This window comes from Corvus moneduloides, chromosome 30 (assembly GCF_009650955.1).
Source record: "Corvus moneduloides isolate bCorMon1 chromosome 30, bCorMon1.pri, whole genome shotgun sequence".
NCBI lineage: Eukaryota > Metazoa > Chordata > Aves > Passeriformes > Corvidae > Corvus > Corvus moneduloides.
In genome coordinates, this window is record NC_045505.1 from 494,652 (window position 1) to 513,431 (window position 18,780).

General features: G+C 66.3%; 2 protein-coding genes across 6 annotated transcripts in view; both read left to right on the forward strand.

Annotated features, from left to right (window-relative positions):
* Positions 1-505, forward strand: part of LRP1 (LDL receptor related protein 1) — a 78,683-nt gene extending 78,178 nt beyond the window's left edge. For all 5 annotated transcript variants that reach the window (XM_032093858.1, XM_032093859.1, XM_032093860.1 and 2 more), the window contains one exon: positions 204-505. In XM_032093858.1, the coding sequence (XP_031949749.1) occupies positions 204-341 (138 nt within the window). In that variant the 3' untranslated portion in view covers positions 342-505. The remainder of the gene's footprint in view (positions 1-203) is intronic.
* A 4,738-nt stretch (positions 506-5,243) lies between these two features.
* NXPH4 (neurexophilin 4) lies at positions 5,244-18,706 on the forward strand. Its single transcript, XM_032093970.1, has 2 exons — positions 5,244-5,316; positions 16,762-18,706. Exons 1-2 carry the CDS (start codon positions 5,266-5,268, stop codon positions 17,533-17,535), a joined length of 825 nt encoding a protein of 274 aa, XP_031949861.1. The 5' UTR covers positions 5,244-5,265; the 3' UTR covers positions 17,536-18,706.
* Positions 18,707-18,780: the final 74 nt, after the last annotated feature.

The window sequence follows — 18,780 nt, forward strand, 5'->3', positions numbered from 1 at the left end:
GGGGCTGTGAGGGGTCACAAAGCCTTTGGGACTGGGGGCTGCAGGCAGGGCCGGCAGGGCTATCCCGTGTCCCAGGAGGAGGTCACAGCTGGTGGGGGCTCTCACCGAGTCGCCCCAGGGCAAGGAGCACCCCTGGGGACGGCAGTTCTGGCCAGGGGGGATGTCCGTGCCCCCTCCCACCTGCTCCCCCCCCTCCTCTGCAGCCCACCAACTTCACCAACCCAGTTTATGCCACGCTGTACATGGGCGCCCACAACAGCCGCAACTCCCTGGCCAGCACGGACGAGAAGCGGGAGCTGCTGGCACGGGGGGATGACGACCTGGCAGACCCCCTGGCATAGGGGCGTGGGGGGCGAGGGGCCGCGGGGCCCGGGCCCGGCACAGCTCCCGCCTCAGGGGCGGGCGGGGGGCCGGGGGGGGGGGCCACGAGCCGCTGTATAAATGTACAAATGAAGGATTATTACTTTTCTATGTGAGCAGTATTATTACCTGTATATTCCCCGGTCCCAGGCCTCGGCGTCTTCATTGCCAGACCCGGCTTTGGTTTATTTTAAATCTCTTTACATTGGGCCCCCCCACCTCCTCTTCCCCTTTCCCTCCCACCCCTCCTCACCCCCTCCCGCCCCCAGCACAGGCCGGGGTGTCACGGTACCGGGGCGAACACATCGGGGCTGGGGCTGACGGGACACGTGGGGTCACTGCTCCGGGGGGGCACAGGTCGGGGGGAGGCAGAGCGGGGACCACAGGCTCCCAACGCCCCCTGCCCACCCCCCCCCCAACAACTGCAGCAGCTCCCCTCTCCAGGGACTCCGTTTCCTTCCCCTGCCGAAATCTGCTGCTCCCCGGGTTCCCCCTTCTCCTGCAGCTTGGCCTCTGCGATCCACCCCCAGCCCCCCATTCCCCTCCTTCCCTCCCCCGTTTTCCCCCCCATTCTCCCCCTCCCTCCTTCCCTCCCTCCCTCCCTGCCTTCCCCACTGCCGTTTTCCCCCCCCTTTCCCCCCCATATCCCCCCCTCCCTCTCTCTGCCTCCCTTTCCCCCATTCTCTGCCCGACTGTTACAGGGGCCAGGATGAAGCCCCCAGCCCCGCTGCGGTGCGGGGGGGAGGGGTCCCCAGCCCCTCAGCCCCCCGCTCCAGCCTCTCACCTGCCCCTCGCCCGCTCTCCGACATGCACATTTTTTAACAGGAAAAAGGAAAAAAGAAAAAAAAAAAACCAAAAAAACCCCCACAAAAAACCCCTGGAAATGACCTAGCTTTTATAGTAGAAATAAATAAACGCATGTGGGGGGGGCGGGGGGGGACCCCATCCTTTTATTGGGGGGAAATGTTTTAATAATTTTTGCTGGATTACTTTACAACTAAACAAAACAGATATTGTTATAAATAAAATTTTTAAAAACTGAAGCACAGGCTGCTGGTTGGGGGGGGTGGGTGGGAGTGTTGGGGAGCACTTTCGGGGGGAGCCCGGGCTCCGGGGGTCACAGCTGTGATGCCCTCAAAGCCCGGAGGTGCCAGTCCTGGCCCCGGGAAGTGAGAGGGTCGGGGTGTGGAGAGGAGGGGGCTCGGAGGGGGGGGTCACGGGGTGGGGGGTCGCAGGTGGCTGCTGTAAGGCAGGAGAATCCCACCGGGACCTCTTGTTCCATCGCGTGGTGCAGTGGGGGGCACCGAGGTGGGGTGAGGGGGCACACAGGGTTTTCCCAGCACGGGAGCTGGGAACCGGCACCAAGCGCCGAGCACCGGGAACCGGCACCGAGCATCGAGCACCGAGCACCGGGAAGCACCGAGCACCGAGAACCGGCACCGAACAGCGGGAACCGGCACTGGACACTGAGCCCCGGGAACCGACACCCAGCACCGAGCCCCGGGAACCGGCACCGAGCATTGAACACCGAGCCCCGGGAACCGGCACCGAACACCGGGAACCGGCACCGAACATCGAGCCCCGGGAACCGGCACCGAGCACCGAGCACCGGGAACCGGCACCGAGCACCGAGCACAGGGAACCGGCACCGAGCATTGAACACCGAGCACCGGGAACCGGCACCGAACATCGAGCCCCGGGAACCGGCACCGAGCACCGGGAACCGGCACCGGCGGCGCCCGCAGTCCCGGGAGCTGCCACCAGGTGGCGACACCGCCATCGAGAACGGAGCCGGGCGGGGGGGGCAGCGCGTGCATCCCCTGCCCCCCCCCGTGTGACCCCCCGTGTGACCCCCTCCTTGTCGCCCCATGTCTCCCCATGTGGCCCCTCCGTATCCCGTCCCGTGTCCTCCCTGACTCCCCCGTGTATCTCCCCATGTCCCTCTCTGTCCCTCCCGTGTCCCCCCCTCCCCAATCCTCCCGTGTGTCGTCCCCGAACCCCCACGTGTATCCCCCCGTGTATCTTCCAGTGTCCCCCGCCTCTCCCACCTGTACAGCCCCATGGATCCCTCCCCATAAGCCCACCCTGAGTGTCCCCCATGCCCCCCCGCTGTGTGTCCCCTGTGTATTCCCCCGTGTCCCATCTCATGTCCCACCATGTGCCCCTGTGTCCCCCCCCGTACATCCCCACCCGTGTTTCTTCCCTTTTTCCCCTCCCGTGTGTGTCCCTCCCACATACCCACCGTGTCCCTCCCCCGTGTCCCCCTTGTGCCCACCAGGAGCCCCCCGTGTGCCCCCCACTCCGTGTCCCCCCGTGTCTGGCAGGACGGTGGGGCCGATCCTCTCATCCTGCCCTGCCACAGCCACAGGGGTGACCAGGACAGCACGGGGCGCTGCGGGTGGGGGGCTCATTTGGGACACCCCTCACGCCCAGGGCAGCAGCAGGGACCAGTGGGCAGGACCGGTGGGCAAGACCGGTGGGCAGGGAGTCGTGGCCGCCCCGGGGGGCTTGTGGGGGGCTCGGGCCGGCCTCACTCTCGGCATTGAGCCCTCAGGGCGTCGAGCCTTCGTGGCATCGGCCGCAGCCTCGCCACGTGCCAGGTGGCTGTGAGGGACCCCCAGGGCCATGGCAGGTCCCAGTCCTCCCCGGCCGGTGGCTCAGCGGAGCGGGTCGCCCCTCGCCCACCCCTCCTTCCCCCCCATCATCACCGAGCTCGGCGCAGCCCCCGGCCCCCCGCAGCCACTGCCTTTGAAGCCCCCCAGCCCCGCGCCGGGTGCCGGCGGCCTCAGATCTATTTCAATACCAGCTCTTTGTTCACTTATCGGTTCTTAAATCTCCTCCCGAGGTTTTTCCTCCCTTTCCCCTCTCCCCCTCCAAACCCTTTTTATCTTTTTCCTTCAATATTTTCTATTTTTCACCCTCTTCCCCATTCATCCCCACCCTCCCCCCGCTTGTTTCTGCCCCTCCCATCTCAGCCCCGTGAGCTAATAAGGGGGGGGGGGCTCTTCCTGAGCCCCCCAACCCCTCTCAGACCCCGGTGTTTGTTTGCTCCCCCGTGAGACCATCAGGGACACCGGGATCCCCTCGTGGAGTTTTCTTGGCGATGTAGGGGGAGCTCCCGAGGGGTCTGGGTGCCCCCACAGCCCCCTAGGCTTCAGCCACCCCAATCCTCTGCAGAGTGAATGTGGCAGAGGGGGGAGCAGCTCTGGGGTCCCTGGGGGACCTCTCTGGGAGAGGAGAGGGGTGCGGAGGCTCCTGCGGTGCGGGAAGTGGGGGGCCAGGGAGCCGCGGGGGGCTGTGGGGTTGGCAGTGGGGTCTCACACCCACCGGCAGCGCTGGCACCGGGGCAGCAGCAAGCGGGGGCGGGGGGTTGGAGGAATTCTCCCTGAAGTGGGGGAGGCTCCTCTGACCCCCAGCTGCGGACCCCGGGGAGAAGGGGCCACGTGCCCACGTGGCCAGGACCCCCACGGGGCTGGTCTGGGGCTGGTTGGGACCCCGCTGATGCCAGGACCTCTGGACGCGCCGCTCCTCGCGGCTCTGCTCGCTCCTCTCTCTTCCCCGGCTCCGTCTTCCTCATTCTTCGCCCTCTCCCTTCCCTTTTCCCATTTCTCCGTTACCTTTCACCATTCCGTCTCCGCATGTCCACGCGGTTCTGCAGCGCCCTCCCCGCGTGCCCCCACCACCCCCGCGTGCCCCAAGCCCCCCTGAGTGCCCCCAGACCCCCCCCCCCCAAATGCCCCTAGCCCTGCCGATGCCAAGTCCCCGCCGGCAGCTCTCCGGGATAATCGCAGTAATAAAATAATAATGGGAATAAGGATAAATTGATGGGGTGAGGAGGGGGCTGCGGTGGGGGGGGGTGGGTGGTGAAAACCCCTCGGGGGGGTGAGAACCCCTGGGAGAGGGGCCGGGCACGGCGCTGGGGGCTGAGCACACGCGTGTCCATGTGCACACGCATGTGTCCGTGCAGGTGACGCAGGTGGCGTGTCCGGCCCGACGCGGGTGGGGGTGCAGGACAAGAGGACCCCCTCGGGTGTGGCAGGGTCTGGGGTGCCCCCCAGAGACCCTCCGTAGGGTGCCTCCTCCCTTCCTGCTGAAGTTTTGGGGGGTCAAGCAGGGGGGGACCCTCTGCCCTCCCCAGGAGGGGCAGGACCGTCGGTGTCCCCCCGGTGCCTCCAGCGGGGTCTCGGGGAGATGGAGCGGGGGGGCGGCAGGACCGGGAGCATCCCGGGGGGCGGGGGGAGAGGGGGACAAGTTCGGGATCATCTGGGGGAGCGGGGAGCAGGAGGGGGGCACCGCGGGATGCCGGAGGATTGGGAGCCAGGAGCGGGTCCGGAGGATGCGGGGTCTCCGGGAGAGAGGGGCAGGACCGGGGTCTCCCGGGGTCCGGGGGTCGCAGAAAAGGGGTGGGGGGAGGACCGGGGGCACCATCGATGCTGGAAGAGGTGGGGCGGGACCAGGGGCACCCCGAGGCGATGGGGAAGAGGGGGGGGGGCACAGCTGGGGATACCCCGGGGTGCGAGGGAAGGCGGGGGGGTAGGACCGGAGACGCCTCGGGTTGATGGAGAAGGGGCGGGGGGACAGGATCGGGGACACCCCGGGATGCTGAAGGAGGCGGGGGGTAGGACCAGGGGCACCCCGAGATGCGGGGGGGGAGGGGGAGTAGGACCGGAGGCACCCCGAGGTGGGGGGCTCTCCCCGCGTCCTCTGCCCCGGTCTGTGGCGGAGCCGCCGGTGCGCGCGGGGCCGGTGCGGGGTCCCGGCGCCCCCGGAGCCGCCCCCCCGGTGCCCCCCCGCCGGCCGGGATTGGCGGGGCCGCCGAGGCGCCGCCCGGCCCCGCAAGTCTCCAACTTTCTTCCCGCCGCCCCTCGCCGCCGCCGCCGCCGCCGCTGCTCCCGGAGCCCCGCGATGCTCCGCCGCCGCCTGCCCTTGCTCGGGCCCGGGCTGCTGCTGCTGCAGGTACGGGGCATCCGGGACCCCCGCCCGGGCGAGCTGCCGCCGCCGCGGGGCGTGCGGGGGTGCGCGGTTACCGGGCAGGGGGGCGATTACCGGGGGGAATCGTGCAGTTATTGGGGGCGTAGGACAAATCCGGGGGGGGGGGGCGAGGGGTCCTGACGGGGGTCGTGCAGTGTGTGTGTGGGGGGGGTCGGTGCTGGGGGGGGGGGGTGCGGTTTGGGGGATGTCGCGCATTTGGGGGGGCTCCGGCAGTCACGGAAACAGCAGACGGTTTGGGGGGGTCAAGCGCGACCCTGGGGGGGTCGTGCAGACACGGAGAGGAGGGGTCGTAGGGGGGTGAATGGGAGAGTTGGGGGGGGGTGGCGGACAGAGGTTGCATATGGGGGGTCCCCCCCCCTCCCCAAGTTGGAGGGACCGGGGCTGTCCCGGAGCTCGGGCAGAGTTGTGATGTCGGGGGGAGCTTCGGGGGGGTCCCGTGGCCGGTGAAGCCCCTCCAGCTTCTCCCCCCCCTCGGTTGCAGAGCGCGGGAGGCGCCGTCTGGCAGATGCGGGGGGGGGGGCAGCGAGACAGCGCCGGGCGTGATCGTGGGAGCGGCCTCTCTTGGGGGGGGTCGGACCCTCTGCCCGGGGGGTCCGCGAGGGGGTCGGGGGTGCCCTTGTCCCGCTCCCCGCACCTGCAGCGCACCTGGGGAGCGGGCAGCAGGGTGACTTCCGTGCCGGGGGGGGGCCCACGCGGGACTGGGGGGGGGCCCAGCTGTTCCCCGGCTCTGCCAAGGGTGTGAGCCCCAAAACCACCTGCAGAGGCGACGCCTCATTCCTGTCCCGACTCGGTTCGGGCTCAGCCCCTGCACGGGGCTCGGCCCTGCCGGGGGGTTTCTCCCACCCACCCCATCCCCATCTCACCGAGTGCCCCCCAGCCATGGGGTGGACGCACCCCCAGGACAGGCCTGGGGGAGGGAGCTTTGCCTGTTTTCCCCCCTTCCTCCTGTCTGCGGGAGCTGGGGAGCGGCTGCAGCCGCAGAGCCCCCCCCGCCTGCAGAGTCCCCCCCCAAAATGTCCCCCAGTCCCAGATACTCAAAGCTTCCCAAGGCCACTCACCCCCGCGTGTCCCCCCTCTGCCACCTCCTCTTGGAGCCCCTCGGGGGGCTACAGCTGCATCCGTGGTGGTCAGGAGGGGGGGATGGAGCCCCCCCAGCCCAGCCGGGGGGGGCCGGGCTCATCACCCAGCAGATCTGATTTCCTGACACTCCATTTTTACTTTCTGTGTTTCATGAATAAAATCAAACGAGTCAATTCCCTCTCGGGAATTGGATGCACATCAGGGACCCCCACACCCCCCCTGCACCACCCGACCCCCCCAAGGCAAAGGCTCCTGCAACTTGTCTCTCGCTGGCACGCTGCTCCCTGCGTGGGGAGGGGGAAACGTGTGCCCGCGTGTGGGGGTGGCTCGGCGTGACCCCCCCCTCCCCGTGTCCATCCATTGCAGAGCATCTGTCGGTGCTGTAGCTGCTTCAAGACAAATGGGTTTGTTTTGATGAAATCCGGAGCAGGGCGCTGCCCTGGCCCCCCCCCCCCCCCGCCCACGCAGGCTGCGGTGCTGAGGGGGGGCACGGGGGGCTCAAAGCTGGGGGCCACGGACACAGGCACGTCCTGGGGCATGGGGTGGGCATGAGGGTGCGGGAGGCTCCTGCACAGGGGTAACCCCGGGAGATGCCCTGAGCCCCGACCCCTCTGCGGTGGGGGTCCAGGACCCTCCCCCCCTCCCAGTGCTCCGGGAGGGGCAGGGGTCTGCCCAGCCGTGGGCCCACCGGGTGCCAGGGAAGGGTAGCTGAGCCATTCCTGCCCCTCGGCGCTCTGGGGCCTGTTGGGGAGAAACTTTCCCGATCTCTTTTGGGGGTCAGGAGGCAGCTGGATGGGTGGGGGGATCCCACTGGCTTCCCCCTGGCTCCAGTGGGTGCCTCGGACTGGGGCTCCCAGTGCCGCATCCCGCCAGGGCTGTGGTGGGAGCGCCGGGCAAAGGGGCAAGAGGGGCTGCACCCCAGGGCAGAGCCTTGTCCCTGCGCAGGAGGGAAGGCAGGGACCCCCAGGGTGTGGGACCCCCAGCGTGTGGGACCCCCAGGGTGTCAGCCCCCGGCCGTGGGTTGGTTGACAGTCCCTGCTGGGTGACACTGGTGTGTTGGGATCGATCCCGGCTGGGATGGACAAACTCTCCCAGCCCATGTGGGTGCTGTTCCCACTGCGGGGGTGCAGACCACCCCTTCCCAGCACCCTACCCTTCGTGGCTGCAGCCGCCCGGGCTTTGCAGTGCTGGCAGTGCCGGAACAGGCAGGGGGACGAGCCCACCTCTGATTGCAAGTGACATCCCCCCCTCCCCAGCCTTTCCAGGCTCCTGCGTTATTTTTATGCATCCCATTATTTTCTGTTCCTTGAGCATTAAATCTTGGGGGTCCCTCCGGGTGGGGCTGGCCTGGCTCCCCCCTGCCGAGGGTCCCAGCCAGTCCCCCAGGTGCACCCAGGGCCCTCAGCTGGACACAGCTGGCCTTGGATCAAGGAAAGGAGATTCAATCCACGTCCCCCTGGCCTTCCTGGGAGGCGGACGCCATCCTTGGCCCTGGGTGCCCCATGTCCTGGTGATGGGGTGGCCCCCACCCAGTACTGAGCAAGGTTCAGCAGTGGAGAGGATGGGTGATGCTGGCCCTGGAGCAGGCAGGAGCGGGCAGGAACACCAGGATGAAGCCAAGATGGGGTGGCTGGGTGCCACAGCAGGACCAGGTTGGGGACAACGGTGTCTTTCCTCACCCTGCTCCATCCCTGCTGCCTTTGCCAGAATGTGCCCCCCCATACCCCCTGGCGCCCGTGCCTCGGTTTCCCTCCTTTCTGGCACAGGCAGGTGAGACAGCGGCTGTCTGTGAAGCACCTGAGTGTTGCTGGCAGGTTTTCCTTCTTGGGTTAACCCTTCCCAGGAAAATGCTGCCTCTCTCGGCCGGTGGCCATGCCAGCCGGAGGCTGGTGGCCCGGGATGCCAAACTCATCCACTTCACCCCTTCCTTCGCCTTGCTGTCACCCGGGAGCTGTCTCCTGGGCTGCTGGCTGACAGATGGCTTTGCTCTTAGCAGATGCTGTCAGCCCTTTCCATGCAAGGACACCCCAATTCCCCCCCCCCCCCCCCCCCCCCCCAGCTCCCATTTTCAGGGGGAATTTAGCCGGTTCGTTGCTGGGAGCTGTGCAGCACATTTGGGGCCAGAGAAGAGGATGTGAGGTTTGGGTGGCGGTGCTGCCCTGCAGCCCCATCTGGCCAGGGGCCCCGGGGGGTGCTGAGCTCCAGGGACCGGCTGCGGCGGGTCGGTGCCCGGACGGTGCCCGCGGGGCCGGGATCGGCTCCATACATCCCCTGTCGCCGTTTCTGCGGCTCCCTGAGCCGCCCGCCGTTGCGGCGGGTGCTGTGTGCTCAGCATGGCTGAGCTAATCTATCGCCAAACAAACACACACTGTTATTCCGAAAGAAGGTTTCCAAGCGACTCATTTCCCTTTTTTTAATAACTCTTCCCTCTGGTGCCCTTTGCACCCTAAGCTGGGAGATTCAATAAGGCTGGAGCCTGGAGCGTGGCTGGCACAGCCTCACCGAGGAGGGGGAGCAGTGGCTGGGGAGGGGGGGCACCCAGGGGTGCCCCCCAGCCAGACCCACCCACCCTTGTGCTTCCCGGTGTCGTTCTGGCTCCAAGCCGGGTCCCGTTTTATTGCTTTTCCCTCTCTCTCCTCTTTTTAATTGCCAGTTTTCCGCTGGGGACTGGCAGAGGTGGCCGAGCCGGGATGGGGGGCAAGGCAGGTGCTCCCCCCCTGCCACAGCAGCCCCCAGCTGAGCCCCCACCACTAATCACACCCTTGCCAATTAACACTCCCAGATTAATGACTTTGCCCATCCTTTCTGCATCCACATCTCCTCCTCTCAGGGAGCCAAGGTCCCCGCAGCCGGTGGCCCAAGCGTGGGGTGACGCCGCGCTGAGACCCCGCAGCTGGAGCCCTCCCACCCCCTGCCCTGGCCGAGCTCCAGCCTCGCCGCGGTGCCTGGCTCAGCCTTCGCGCTCGGGCGCTGGAGGTAAATGGCCCAGGAAAGATGAAGCTTCCTCTCCCGCCGCTTGGATTGCTGCTGAAGGAATAATCACGTCCCCGTGCCCCCCCCCCCCCCCCCAACCCCCCCGCCTTTTTCCCTGTTGCAAAAGGAAAGTCATTGTGGAGGAACAGAGCAGGGACGCGAATCAATCCCAAATCAATTCCCAGCGCACCCCGCTGTGCACAGATCCCGTGTGACCCCCGTGACCGTCCCGGCTGCTGGGTGGATGTCACAGTGGGGGAGACCCTCTCACTGTCCCCCCCCGGGCCCTCCGGCACAGGGCAGCGGAGCCTCCGTCTGCAGCAGGCAGAGCAACGCCTCACCTGGCACCGGCAAGAGGCCGGAGCCTGGGCTGGGTGGTGGCTGCAAAGAGCGGCTGATTCCAGCCCTGGGGGTCGTGAGGAGGGTCCCAGGGGACGTTGAGCTGCAGGGACACCCTGTCCCCTGCTCCTGGTGGGATTCAGTACCCGGCTGTGGTGGGTCATGGTCCTTGTGACCCCAGAGGAGCTGCGGTGCCAGCGATGCCCTTGAGGGTCCCCAGCGCTCCTGGGGGGTCTCTTGGAGGGTCTCAAAGCCCACTGTTGGGAGGTGCGGGGGACAGCTGTGTCTTTGCTGCTGCCCCCCCTTCCTTGGGGAAACAAATCCCAGCTGGCTCCGGGAATGTCAGGGGGAGATGTGCAGGGTGGGGGCCACAGGGATGGGGTCTCACCGAGGGGACAGGCCGGCATTTACCTCCTCTCTGGTGACTTTCGCACTGGCCCTGTCTCATCCAGGGGGGTAGGGTGGATGGGGGGGGGGCTGGAAATGCGATTTATGATCCCGCCTGATACGATCTTATAAAATTTCCCGGGCACACTCGAAATTACATTTCCATAGCTCAGAAGCAGCGATCTCTGTGCGCGCCAATACCTGCCACTTTTATGGCTACATTTATTGCAATAATAAAGTGAAATGGTGAGGCGAGGGGTGGGGGTGGCTGGGGTGGGGGGGAGCAGCCGGGCAGAAGGTGGGGGCTGCGTCGCTGCGGGCCTGGGGTCCCCCTGTTTTTGGGGGACTTGGGGGAATCCGCTGCCTCTCTGCAGCCCTGGAAAGTCCTCACCTGCTGAAGAGCTGGAAGAGGGGTGGAGGGAACCCCACAGCCTGCTCTGCTGGGGGGAAACTGAGGCAGGGCCGAGGAGGGCGAGTGTGGGTATCCTGGGGGCCATCCCCTGGCACCAGAGGTGTGGGAGTGACCTGGGACCCGCCCCTGCTGGCTGTACTTCCTTGTCCCCACACACCGTCCCCGTGAGCTGCCCCTGTCCCCACGTCCTGCACAGCGTGACTGGGGGTGACCAGCAGGAGCCCCCGCCTCAGTGACCCCCACAAGCAGCTGGGTCCCTCTGAAGTCAATCAAGGGGTTTCCAGGCCTGTTGGCCTCTGGTCAGCTCAGGGGGCTGCTGGGTGACAGATGCCCAACAGCCACATGTCCCCGTCCCCCACCGCCCCCGTGTCCCCTCTCTGCTGGCTGCTGCCCACCCACCCGCACCCCTTCTCCCCCTCCCGCTCCGTTTATCTCCTGTTTTCCCATTCATTCCCTTTTCTCCTCCAGCCCAATGAGTCACACAAGCCCCGAATCCTTTGCCTGCTGCCGTCTCCTCCCTTCTATTATATTTTTTTCCTTTGCTCTTAACAGCACTTTCCTTTTTCACCCGTGGGGGGAGAGACTCGGGATGTACATTTTTTCCTGGCTTCCCGCCCCCCCCCCCCCAGCCACCTCCCAGCTCCTGCCTCACCGTGAAGCCCTTAAAAGTAATAAATAAATAAAACAACGGCTGAGGAAAGAAAAGGCAGGAAACGAGTGACAGGGAAAAGGAACCAAAACGAAAGAAAGAAGGAGGAGGGAGAAAAAAAGTCCTACTCGGGCTATGAAATATTTATTAGCCAGCGCGTGCCGAGCGCGTTAATAAAGCTGCAGCATTTGCATATTTTTTCTGTTGGCGAGGAGCGAGGTGTCTGTTTGGGGGGTGAAGGCACAGCTGATCCAAAGCCAACCCCCCCGGCCCCGTGCGGGTCATGGTTCTGCTGGAGGTGACACCGGCCCTTGGGATGCAGCACCTCGGTGTCACCGGCAGTGGGACCCCAGCAGGACCACGGGAAGGACCCGAGGATGGGTTTGGTGGGTTGTTTGGTGGATTTGGTTGGATTTGGTGGATTTGGTGGGTTTGGCTTTGGTGAGCTCATCCAGGCTCTCCTCTGGCTGAGGAGGTGCTGGTGTCAGGTTCCTGTCCCGATTCTGGGAATGCCCATCCCAGTGTTGGGGTGCCCCATCCCAGTGCTGGGGGGGGCCTATCCTGGTGCTGGGGGTGCCCATCTCAATGCTGGGGGTGTCCATCCCAATGCTGGGAGTGCCCGTCGTGGTGCTGGGGGTGTCGTGCTCACCTGCCCACCACCCCATCAGGGGTTGTGGCCGCAGCAGCACAGAAGAGGCAGAGGAAGGACTGAGGAAGCCTTCAGGGGGGGTCTCACTGAGCCCCTCTCCCAGCAGGATCCACCCAGCCATCCCTGTGACTGTACACGTGGCAGGGTGGCCATGCACGGGTGTGTCCCGACTTGTCCCTGTGTGTTACCTCTTCCTCTGTCCTTTTGCCCTTGATCCCTTGCCTGGAGCAGCACCCTCGGCTGCAGCCATCCCCAGTGCCACGTCCCCAGTGCCCCCAGCTCCCCGCTGCCAGCCCAGGGGTGCCCAGCAGCACGTCAGCCCTGGCACCAAGTGCTGCCCAGGGCGGCCACTTGCAGCTCAGTGTGCAGGCCATGCCCTGCCTGTCTGGGAGGGTTGGGGACAGTGTGGCTGTAAGGATGGGGACAGGAACAAGCTGGCAGTGGGGATGGGGACAGGTAGGGGATAGGGATCAGGACAGGCTGGTGGTATTGATGGGGACAGGCTGGTGGCAGGAATTGGGACAGGCTGGCTGTAGGGACAGGGACAGCCTGGCAGTGGGGACGGGGACAAGGTGTTGGTAGGGATGGGGACAGGTTGGGTGTAGGGGTGGGGACAGGCCGGTGGCATTGATGGGGACAGGCTGGCAGTGGGGACGGGGGCAAGTTGTTGTTAGAGATGGGGACAGGCTGGCAGCGGGGATGGGGACAAGTTGTTGGTAGGGATGGGGACAGGCTGGCAGCAGGGATGGGGGCGGGCACGCATGGTAGAGATGGGGACGAGATGGTGGTGGGGACGGGGGCGGGTGCACGGGGAGCAGGGGAACGCGTCACCCGGGACGCACAGCCACGCCGAGCACCTCACTCCGTGCACGCGTGTGTCACCGCGTGCGTGTCACCATGCGTGTGTCACCGCGTGCGTGTGCACACACAGACGCGCTCGCAGGGCCACGCAGGACACGTGGAGGTGTTTGTGCACACCCAGCTGCATGTGGAGCGGCGCGTGTGTTCGAGAGCACCCGCTGGCATTTGTCGCATCACTCGGGCACGGAGGTGGCCCGGGCACACACCTGCGGCACCCACGGGTGCACACGCTCACCCAGAGACTCGGGAACAGCCACCCCGGAGCTCTCCGCGCTCTCTCGCCCACGCGCAGCCGCTCGGACACGCCTGGGCACGCCGGGTCCCTCCCGCAGGCCCGCGGAGCCCGGCGCGGCACCGCGGCACCGCATTAGCACCCGCGCGGCGCCGGGAGATAAATGGGAGCTGTCAGAGGCACCTTGTTTGCTGCTAACCTTTGGAAATGCCACGGCGCCCCGGGCTGCGCGTGCCGGGGGGAGCAGGCCCACGGGGATTGTCGCTCACCACCTCCAATTAATCTCCTCGCGCTAACGAAGGCGTCCGGGGTGACAGGGGAGAGGCTGGGTTGACCCCGCGCCCATGGGGAGAGCGGGAGACCCCCGAGCAGCGGATCAGTGCCCGTGCTGCCAGCGGACCCCGCCGAGGTGTGGGGACAGGATGGGAACGGGGATGGGGACAGGGATGGGGGTGGGAATAGGCTGGCGGTAGGGATGGGGACAGGATGATGGTGGGCATGGAGACAGACTGGCCGTGGGGACAGGGACAGGAACAGGCTGATGGTGGGCATGGAGACAGACTGGCCATGGGGACAGGGACAGGCTGGTGGCAGAGATGAGGCCTTTGTTGGGGGCTGTCATGGTTCTCTGCTCCCCCTCCAGTGCTAGTGGGGCTCTTCTGCCTTGATCCCATACCCTTTCATTCCCAGCCCCACTCTCGGGGTGCTGGAGCTCATCCCAGCCCACACCGGGGCAGCCAAGCCCCCTGTCCCCCCCCCATGCTGCTCCGCTGCCCTCCACCAAGGTGACCGAGGGTCTCGGGGGAGCAACTGACGGCGCTTGGCCCCAACAGCAAATGGGATGTGAGCGGCCATCACTGCCGGGCCTGACAAACCAAATTGATGCCGGCACCGAGAGCCTTCCCGGTCCCTCTGCAGCTGCCTCCAGCCCTTCCCGCATCCTCGCCTGGCTCCGTGTGCTCACGGGGGGTGACACACGGAGCCTGCGGACATGCGGCAGCCCCATACGGGTACAGAAGGGCACATGAGGGGCTTGAGAGCAGCTAAGCCGTGGAATGATGCCGCAGGGATCATGATGAGGATGAGGAGGAGCACAGGCAGGTGGATGAGGAGGGGGACACAGGCGAGAGGATGAGGAGGGGAGCGGCAGGGATGTGTAGATCAGCAGTGAGATGTGACAGTGAAAAACAACCATCTCAGGCACACCGAGGTAACCTGTGCGTGGTAGCAGAGCCCCCCCACGCCACAGAACCAGGCACGGCCCTGCCTGGCACTGGCCACAGCTCCTGGTGAGAACAGGGTGGGAGGGGGCTGGCACTGGGACCCCCTGTGCACCCACAACGCATGTCCAGGAGGTTCAGGGGCACGTGTGCGCGGCTGCACCCCGACGGCACAGCAGGAGCATTAATATTTAACGCGAGGTGCACGGGACCTGCCCTGAATGCCGACAGCGCTGCCAGGGCGCAGGGGGGTGACCTTGGCTCCCCACGGCGCTGGCGTGGCTGAAGCGTCCCTGGCCCGGCTCCTCCCTGCCCCGAGCCCGGAGGCTCCGAGCCCCCCGGCCGGCCCGGGCTTAGCGGGGGCTGCGGGCAGCGAGGGTCCCCCCGCGCTCCCGGACTGCGCTGGTGCCGCAATCGATCGCCCTGGCTGCATCGCAGCCGCTGCCCTGCTCTGCAATTCCCTTTCATCCCCCGCTCCCCCAGCAGCTTCTGCCGAGGGACTGGAGGGGTTGGGGGGCTGCCAGTCCGGCCCCTCGCTCGCAGGGGCTGGGGCGCCTCTGTTCCTGCAGGGATGGGGGTTGTTTGCTCTGTCCGTGCCCGGCCTGTGCCCCCCAGCCCCGGGCTCTGTCCCGCACCAGCCTGGCCTGGGGACCCACAGCCCCCAGGAGCACCGCGGGTGCTGCCAGTGTTTGTCCCCCTCTGCTCCCAGTGCGTCCCCTCCCCACTGCCTGCCCATCCCTGTCCCTTCCCTGTCCCTCCCGCGTTGCCACCTCCAGCGATTCCCATCGCAGCCCGTTCCAATCCAATCACATTCCCCCTCAGCCCTGCACGGGATCATGGAGAGGGGCATTGCAAAAGGAAACTGAGGCAGGGGAGGAGGGCACGGGCACTTGCGGCACTGCTGGGGACCAGCCTTGGCTCCCAGCCCTGGCTGAGATGGAAATCCAGCGCGGAGCTCAGAAACCTCCAGAAATCCTTCCCGGTGGTGGGGGCTCGGCAGCGTGTGCTGCTGTGCGTGTTCCCCGCAGGTGTAAGCCCCCAGCCCCTCGCCGTGGGTGCAGAAGGATTTGGGGGGCTCCCAGCTGGTGCCCCTCAGCTTCCCCAGAGTGGGGTGTGAGGGGTCCCAGGCGTGATGGACGGAGCAATGGAGCAGAGCTGGGGTGCAGACACCACCCCCCTCCCAAAAATGCAGCTCTCCCAGCTGGGGGGTGCCCCTCTCCCCCTCCCCTTGTTATCTCACCATCCCGGTCCTGCCCCCCCTCTCCGGCTGGCGAAGGCGCCCGGCTTTGAAGCTGCGTTGAAATATAGATAAGGGCGAAGGCAGCAGCCGCGCTTGGAAAGGGCCGGGGGGAGCGGGGGGCTGGCCGGGCAGGGGGGTGCAGGGATGGATGCTGAGCTGCAGCTCTGCGCCACACACCCTGACCTCCCCATAAGGGGCTGAAACACCACAAATCCCTTCCCCATGGGCATGGCCGGGCTGCACGCCCTGCCCAGGGTTCCTCTCTCTGGCACAGCACAACCGGAGCAGATTTAGGGGCTCAGCCCGGCACACCTCAGGGGGATCCCAGGGATGGATCCTCAGGGGGATCCCAGGGATGGATCAGGCGGAGCCCCTGGCTCAGCAGTGAGGGTGGGGGTCCGTGGCTGGGCTCCCCCCATGGTGCTGCTCTATCTCTGTGGGGACACCCCACACACTGACTCACCCGGCCGCGGAGGAGGGGGCATGGGGAGCTCACCCCTCTCTGATGGGGGTCATGGGACCCCCATCATCTCTGATGGGGATCATTCCCAAACAGGAAACAGCATCAAGCCATTCCGTAAGGTGGGTGATGCCAGGATGAGCCCCCAGTGATGACAGGAGCCATTCCCTGGGCCTGCCTCAACTTCCCACCAGAGCACAGCCCCCCACGCTCCCCCAGCCCTTCCAGCTGGTGCCTCTGCTCACCACCCCCTCCCCACTCCCCCTCCTTCGTTCCCCCCGGGATCCAGGTCATCCAGAGCAGAAACTGCCAGAGCAGCCAAGCACCTGCCAGCTCAGGGCGACAGTGATTGACGAGGTCGGGGCTCCTGGAGCAGCATCCCGCGTGCCAGAGCAGCTGGCAGGGCAGGAGGGCGCAGCGGGCACCCTGGGAGCAGTGGGATGAGGGATGGGGGCACGGGGGGCAGGTGGGCAGGGGGATGAGGGACAGGGGACACGTCAGAGTTGGGGTCCCAGGCTAGGGCTGGCATCTGGCTCTGCTCACTTGTGTCCATCCCGGCGACCGGGGGAACCTCAGGAAGGGGCCGCTGTGGTCCCGGCCCAGCTGGTGCAGGCAGGAGGATGAGGAGGGTGCAGGCAGAGGGATGAGGAAGGTGCAGGCGGGAGGATGAGGAGGGGGCTGTAGGTAGGAGAATGAGGAGGGTGCAGGCAGAGGGATGAGGAGGGTGCAGGCGGAAGGATGAGGAGGGTGCAGGTGGGAGGAAGAGGAAGGGGCTGTAGGTAGGAGGATGAGGAGGGGTGCAGGTAGAAGATGAAGAGGAGGGAGGCAGAAGATGAGGAGGGTGCAGGTGGGAGGATGAGGAAGGGCACAGGCACAGCTCATGCAGTCTCTGCCCTCTCTCCCCCAGACGGTGTGTGCTGGGGGTCACGTCGCCAAGACCTTGGGGTACCTAGAGATGGGCACCTCCGGCCTCCTCAAGGACGTCCCCTACGGCACCCTGAAGCCCCCAGCACTCGACCCCGGGCGGCTGATCCCGGCAGAGCCTCCCCGGGGTGCGGGGACACCTGCGGGCACCGGCCGGAGCCCCTGGGACTGGCAGAAGAACCAGACGGCTGGGGAGCTGCTGAGCCCCCGCGCCCACCGCAAGCCCACCCTCAAGTCGAGCCGCACCAAGAAGATTTTTGGGTGGGGCGACTTCTACTTCAACATCAAGACGCTCAAGTTCAGCCTCCTGGTGACGGGCAAGATCGTCGACCACATCAACGGCACCTTCAGCGTCTACTTCCGACACAACTCCTCCAGCCTGGGCAACGTCTCCGTCAGCATCGTGCCCCCCTCCAAGGCGGTGGGTTTCGAGGTGCTGGTGCCCGGCCCCCCACCCCTGCCACGGCCACTGCCCCCTCCCCAGCAGAGCACCCTGCCCGAGGGGCGCCCGGCCAAGGCGCTCAACTGCCACGTGGAGTACGAGAAGACGAACCGGGCGCGGAAGAACAAGCCGTGCCTGTACGACCCGTCCAAGGTGTGCTTCACGGAGCACACGCAGAGCCACGCAGCCTGGCTCTGCGCCAAGCCCTTCAAGGTCATCTGCATCTTCATCTCCTTCCTCAGCATCGACTACAAGCTGGTCCAGAAGGTCTGTCCCGACTACAACTTCCAGCACGACAACCCCTACTTCGGCTGACGGCAGTGGAGCAGGGGATGGGTGGGGGATGGGGGGTTGCAGTGTCCCCGTCGTCACTCGGGGCCCCCCTGTCACCCCCATGCCGGCCCCCTCTTCATCACTGGAGCATCTCTGTGCTGGGCTGTGGGACAGCCAGTGCTGGGGGTCCTGGACCCCTCCAATGACATCCCATCCCTGGGATTCAGTTGGCTCTGGGGGCTGCAGATTCCCCTCCCCCCCCCCCCCCCCAATGCCATCCCATCCCTGCAGCATCCTTGCACCACAGTGGGGTACAGCCAGTGCTGGGGGTCCCCAACACCCACTGAGACCCCATCACTGAGTACCCCATACTGGGTTAGAGCCAGTGCTGGGGGTCCCAGTTCCCCCCCAGTGACATCCCATCACTGGGGGTAGAGCCGGTGCTGGGGGTCCCGGACCCCACCCACTGAGACCCCACCACTGGGGTTCACCTGTACCTGGGGGTCCCCCCACCCACTGAGACCCCACCACTGGGGTTCACCTGTACCTGGGGGTCCCCCCACCCACTGAGACCCCCCCCCCACCCACTGAAACTCCATCACCACCCCACCCGGCTACAACTGGTGCTGGGGGTTGCGGCCCCCCCACCCACTGACACCCCTCCTACTGCAGCTGGGGGGGTGCAGGCATGGAGCCCCCCCTTGCTGGGGGCTGGGCTGGGGTCCCTGGCAGTGTGGGGGTGTATTGGGGGGCACAGCCCCATGCGATGTCACCTCCGGGGTGTCACAGGCGGTACGGGGTGGGGGTGTCAAGGTGCTGGCGGGGGGGGGCTCAGTCCTCGCCCCATACACTGGGGGGGCTCTGCAGCCTCCCAGCCGTGCCCACCTGTGTGTGTGACACACCTGTCCAGCCCAGACCACGCGTGTGCAAGGGCCCCACCCAGGCATTCTGGAGCCCCCCCCTCCACTGGCCACCCTCCGGTGCCACATCCGTGCCCCCGGTGGCCCATGGACATCCCCCCCCCCCAAACTCCATGGGGACCCCCCCCCCCCCCAGGCGTGCAGCCCCTCCACCCCAAGCCGTGAAGCCGTGAAGAAGTGCCAGGTGGCGGTGAGGGATGCGATGGGGGGGTTCCCGGGGGTGCCCCCTCCTCTCGGGGAGGGGATTGTTCACCTTTTTTTTTTTCTTTTTTTTTTTTAAGAAAATTAAAATGGAAAAAAAGTGAAAAATAAAGAAAAGCCTGGGAAAAAAGAAGGAGTGTGTTGATCCCTCCCCGACGGGGGATGG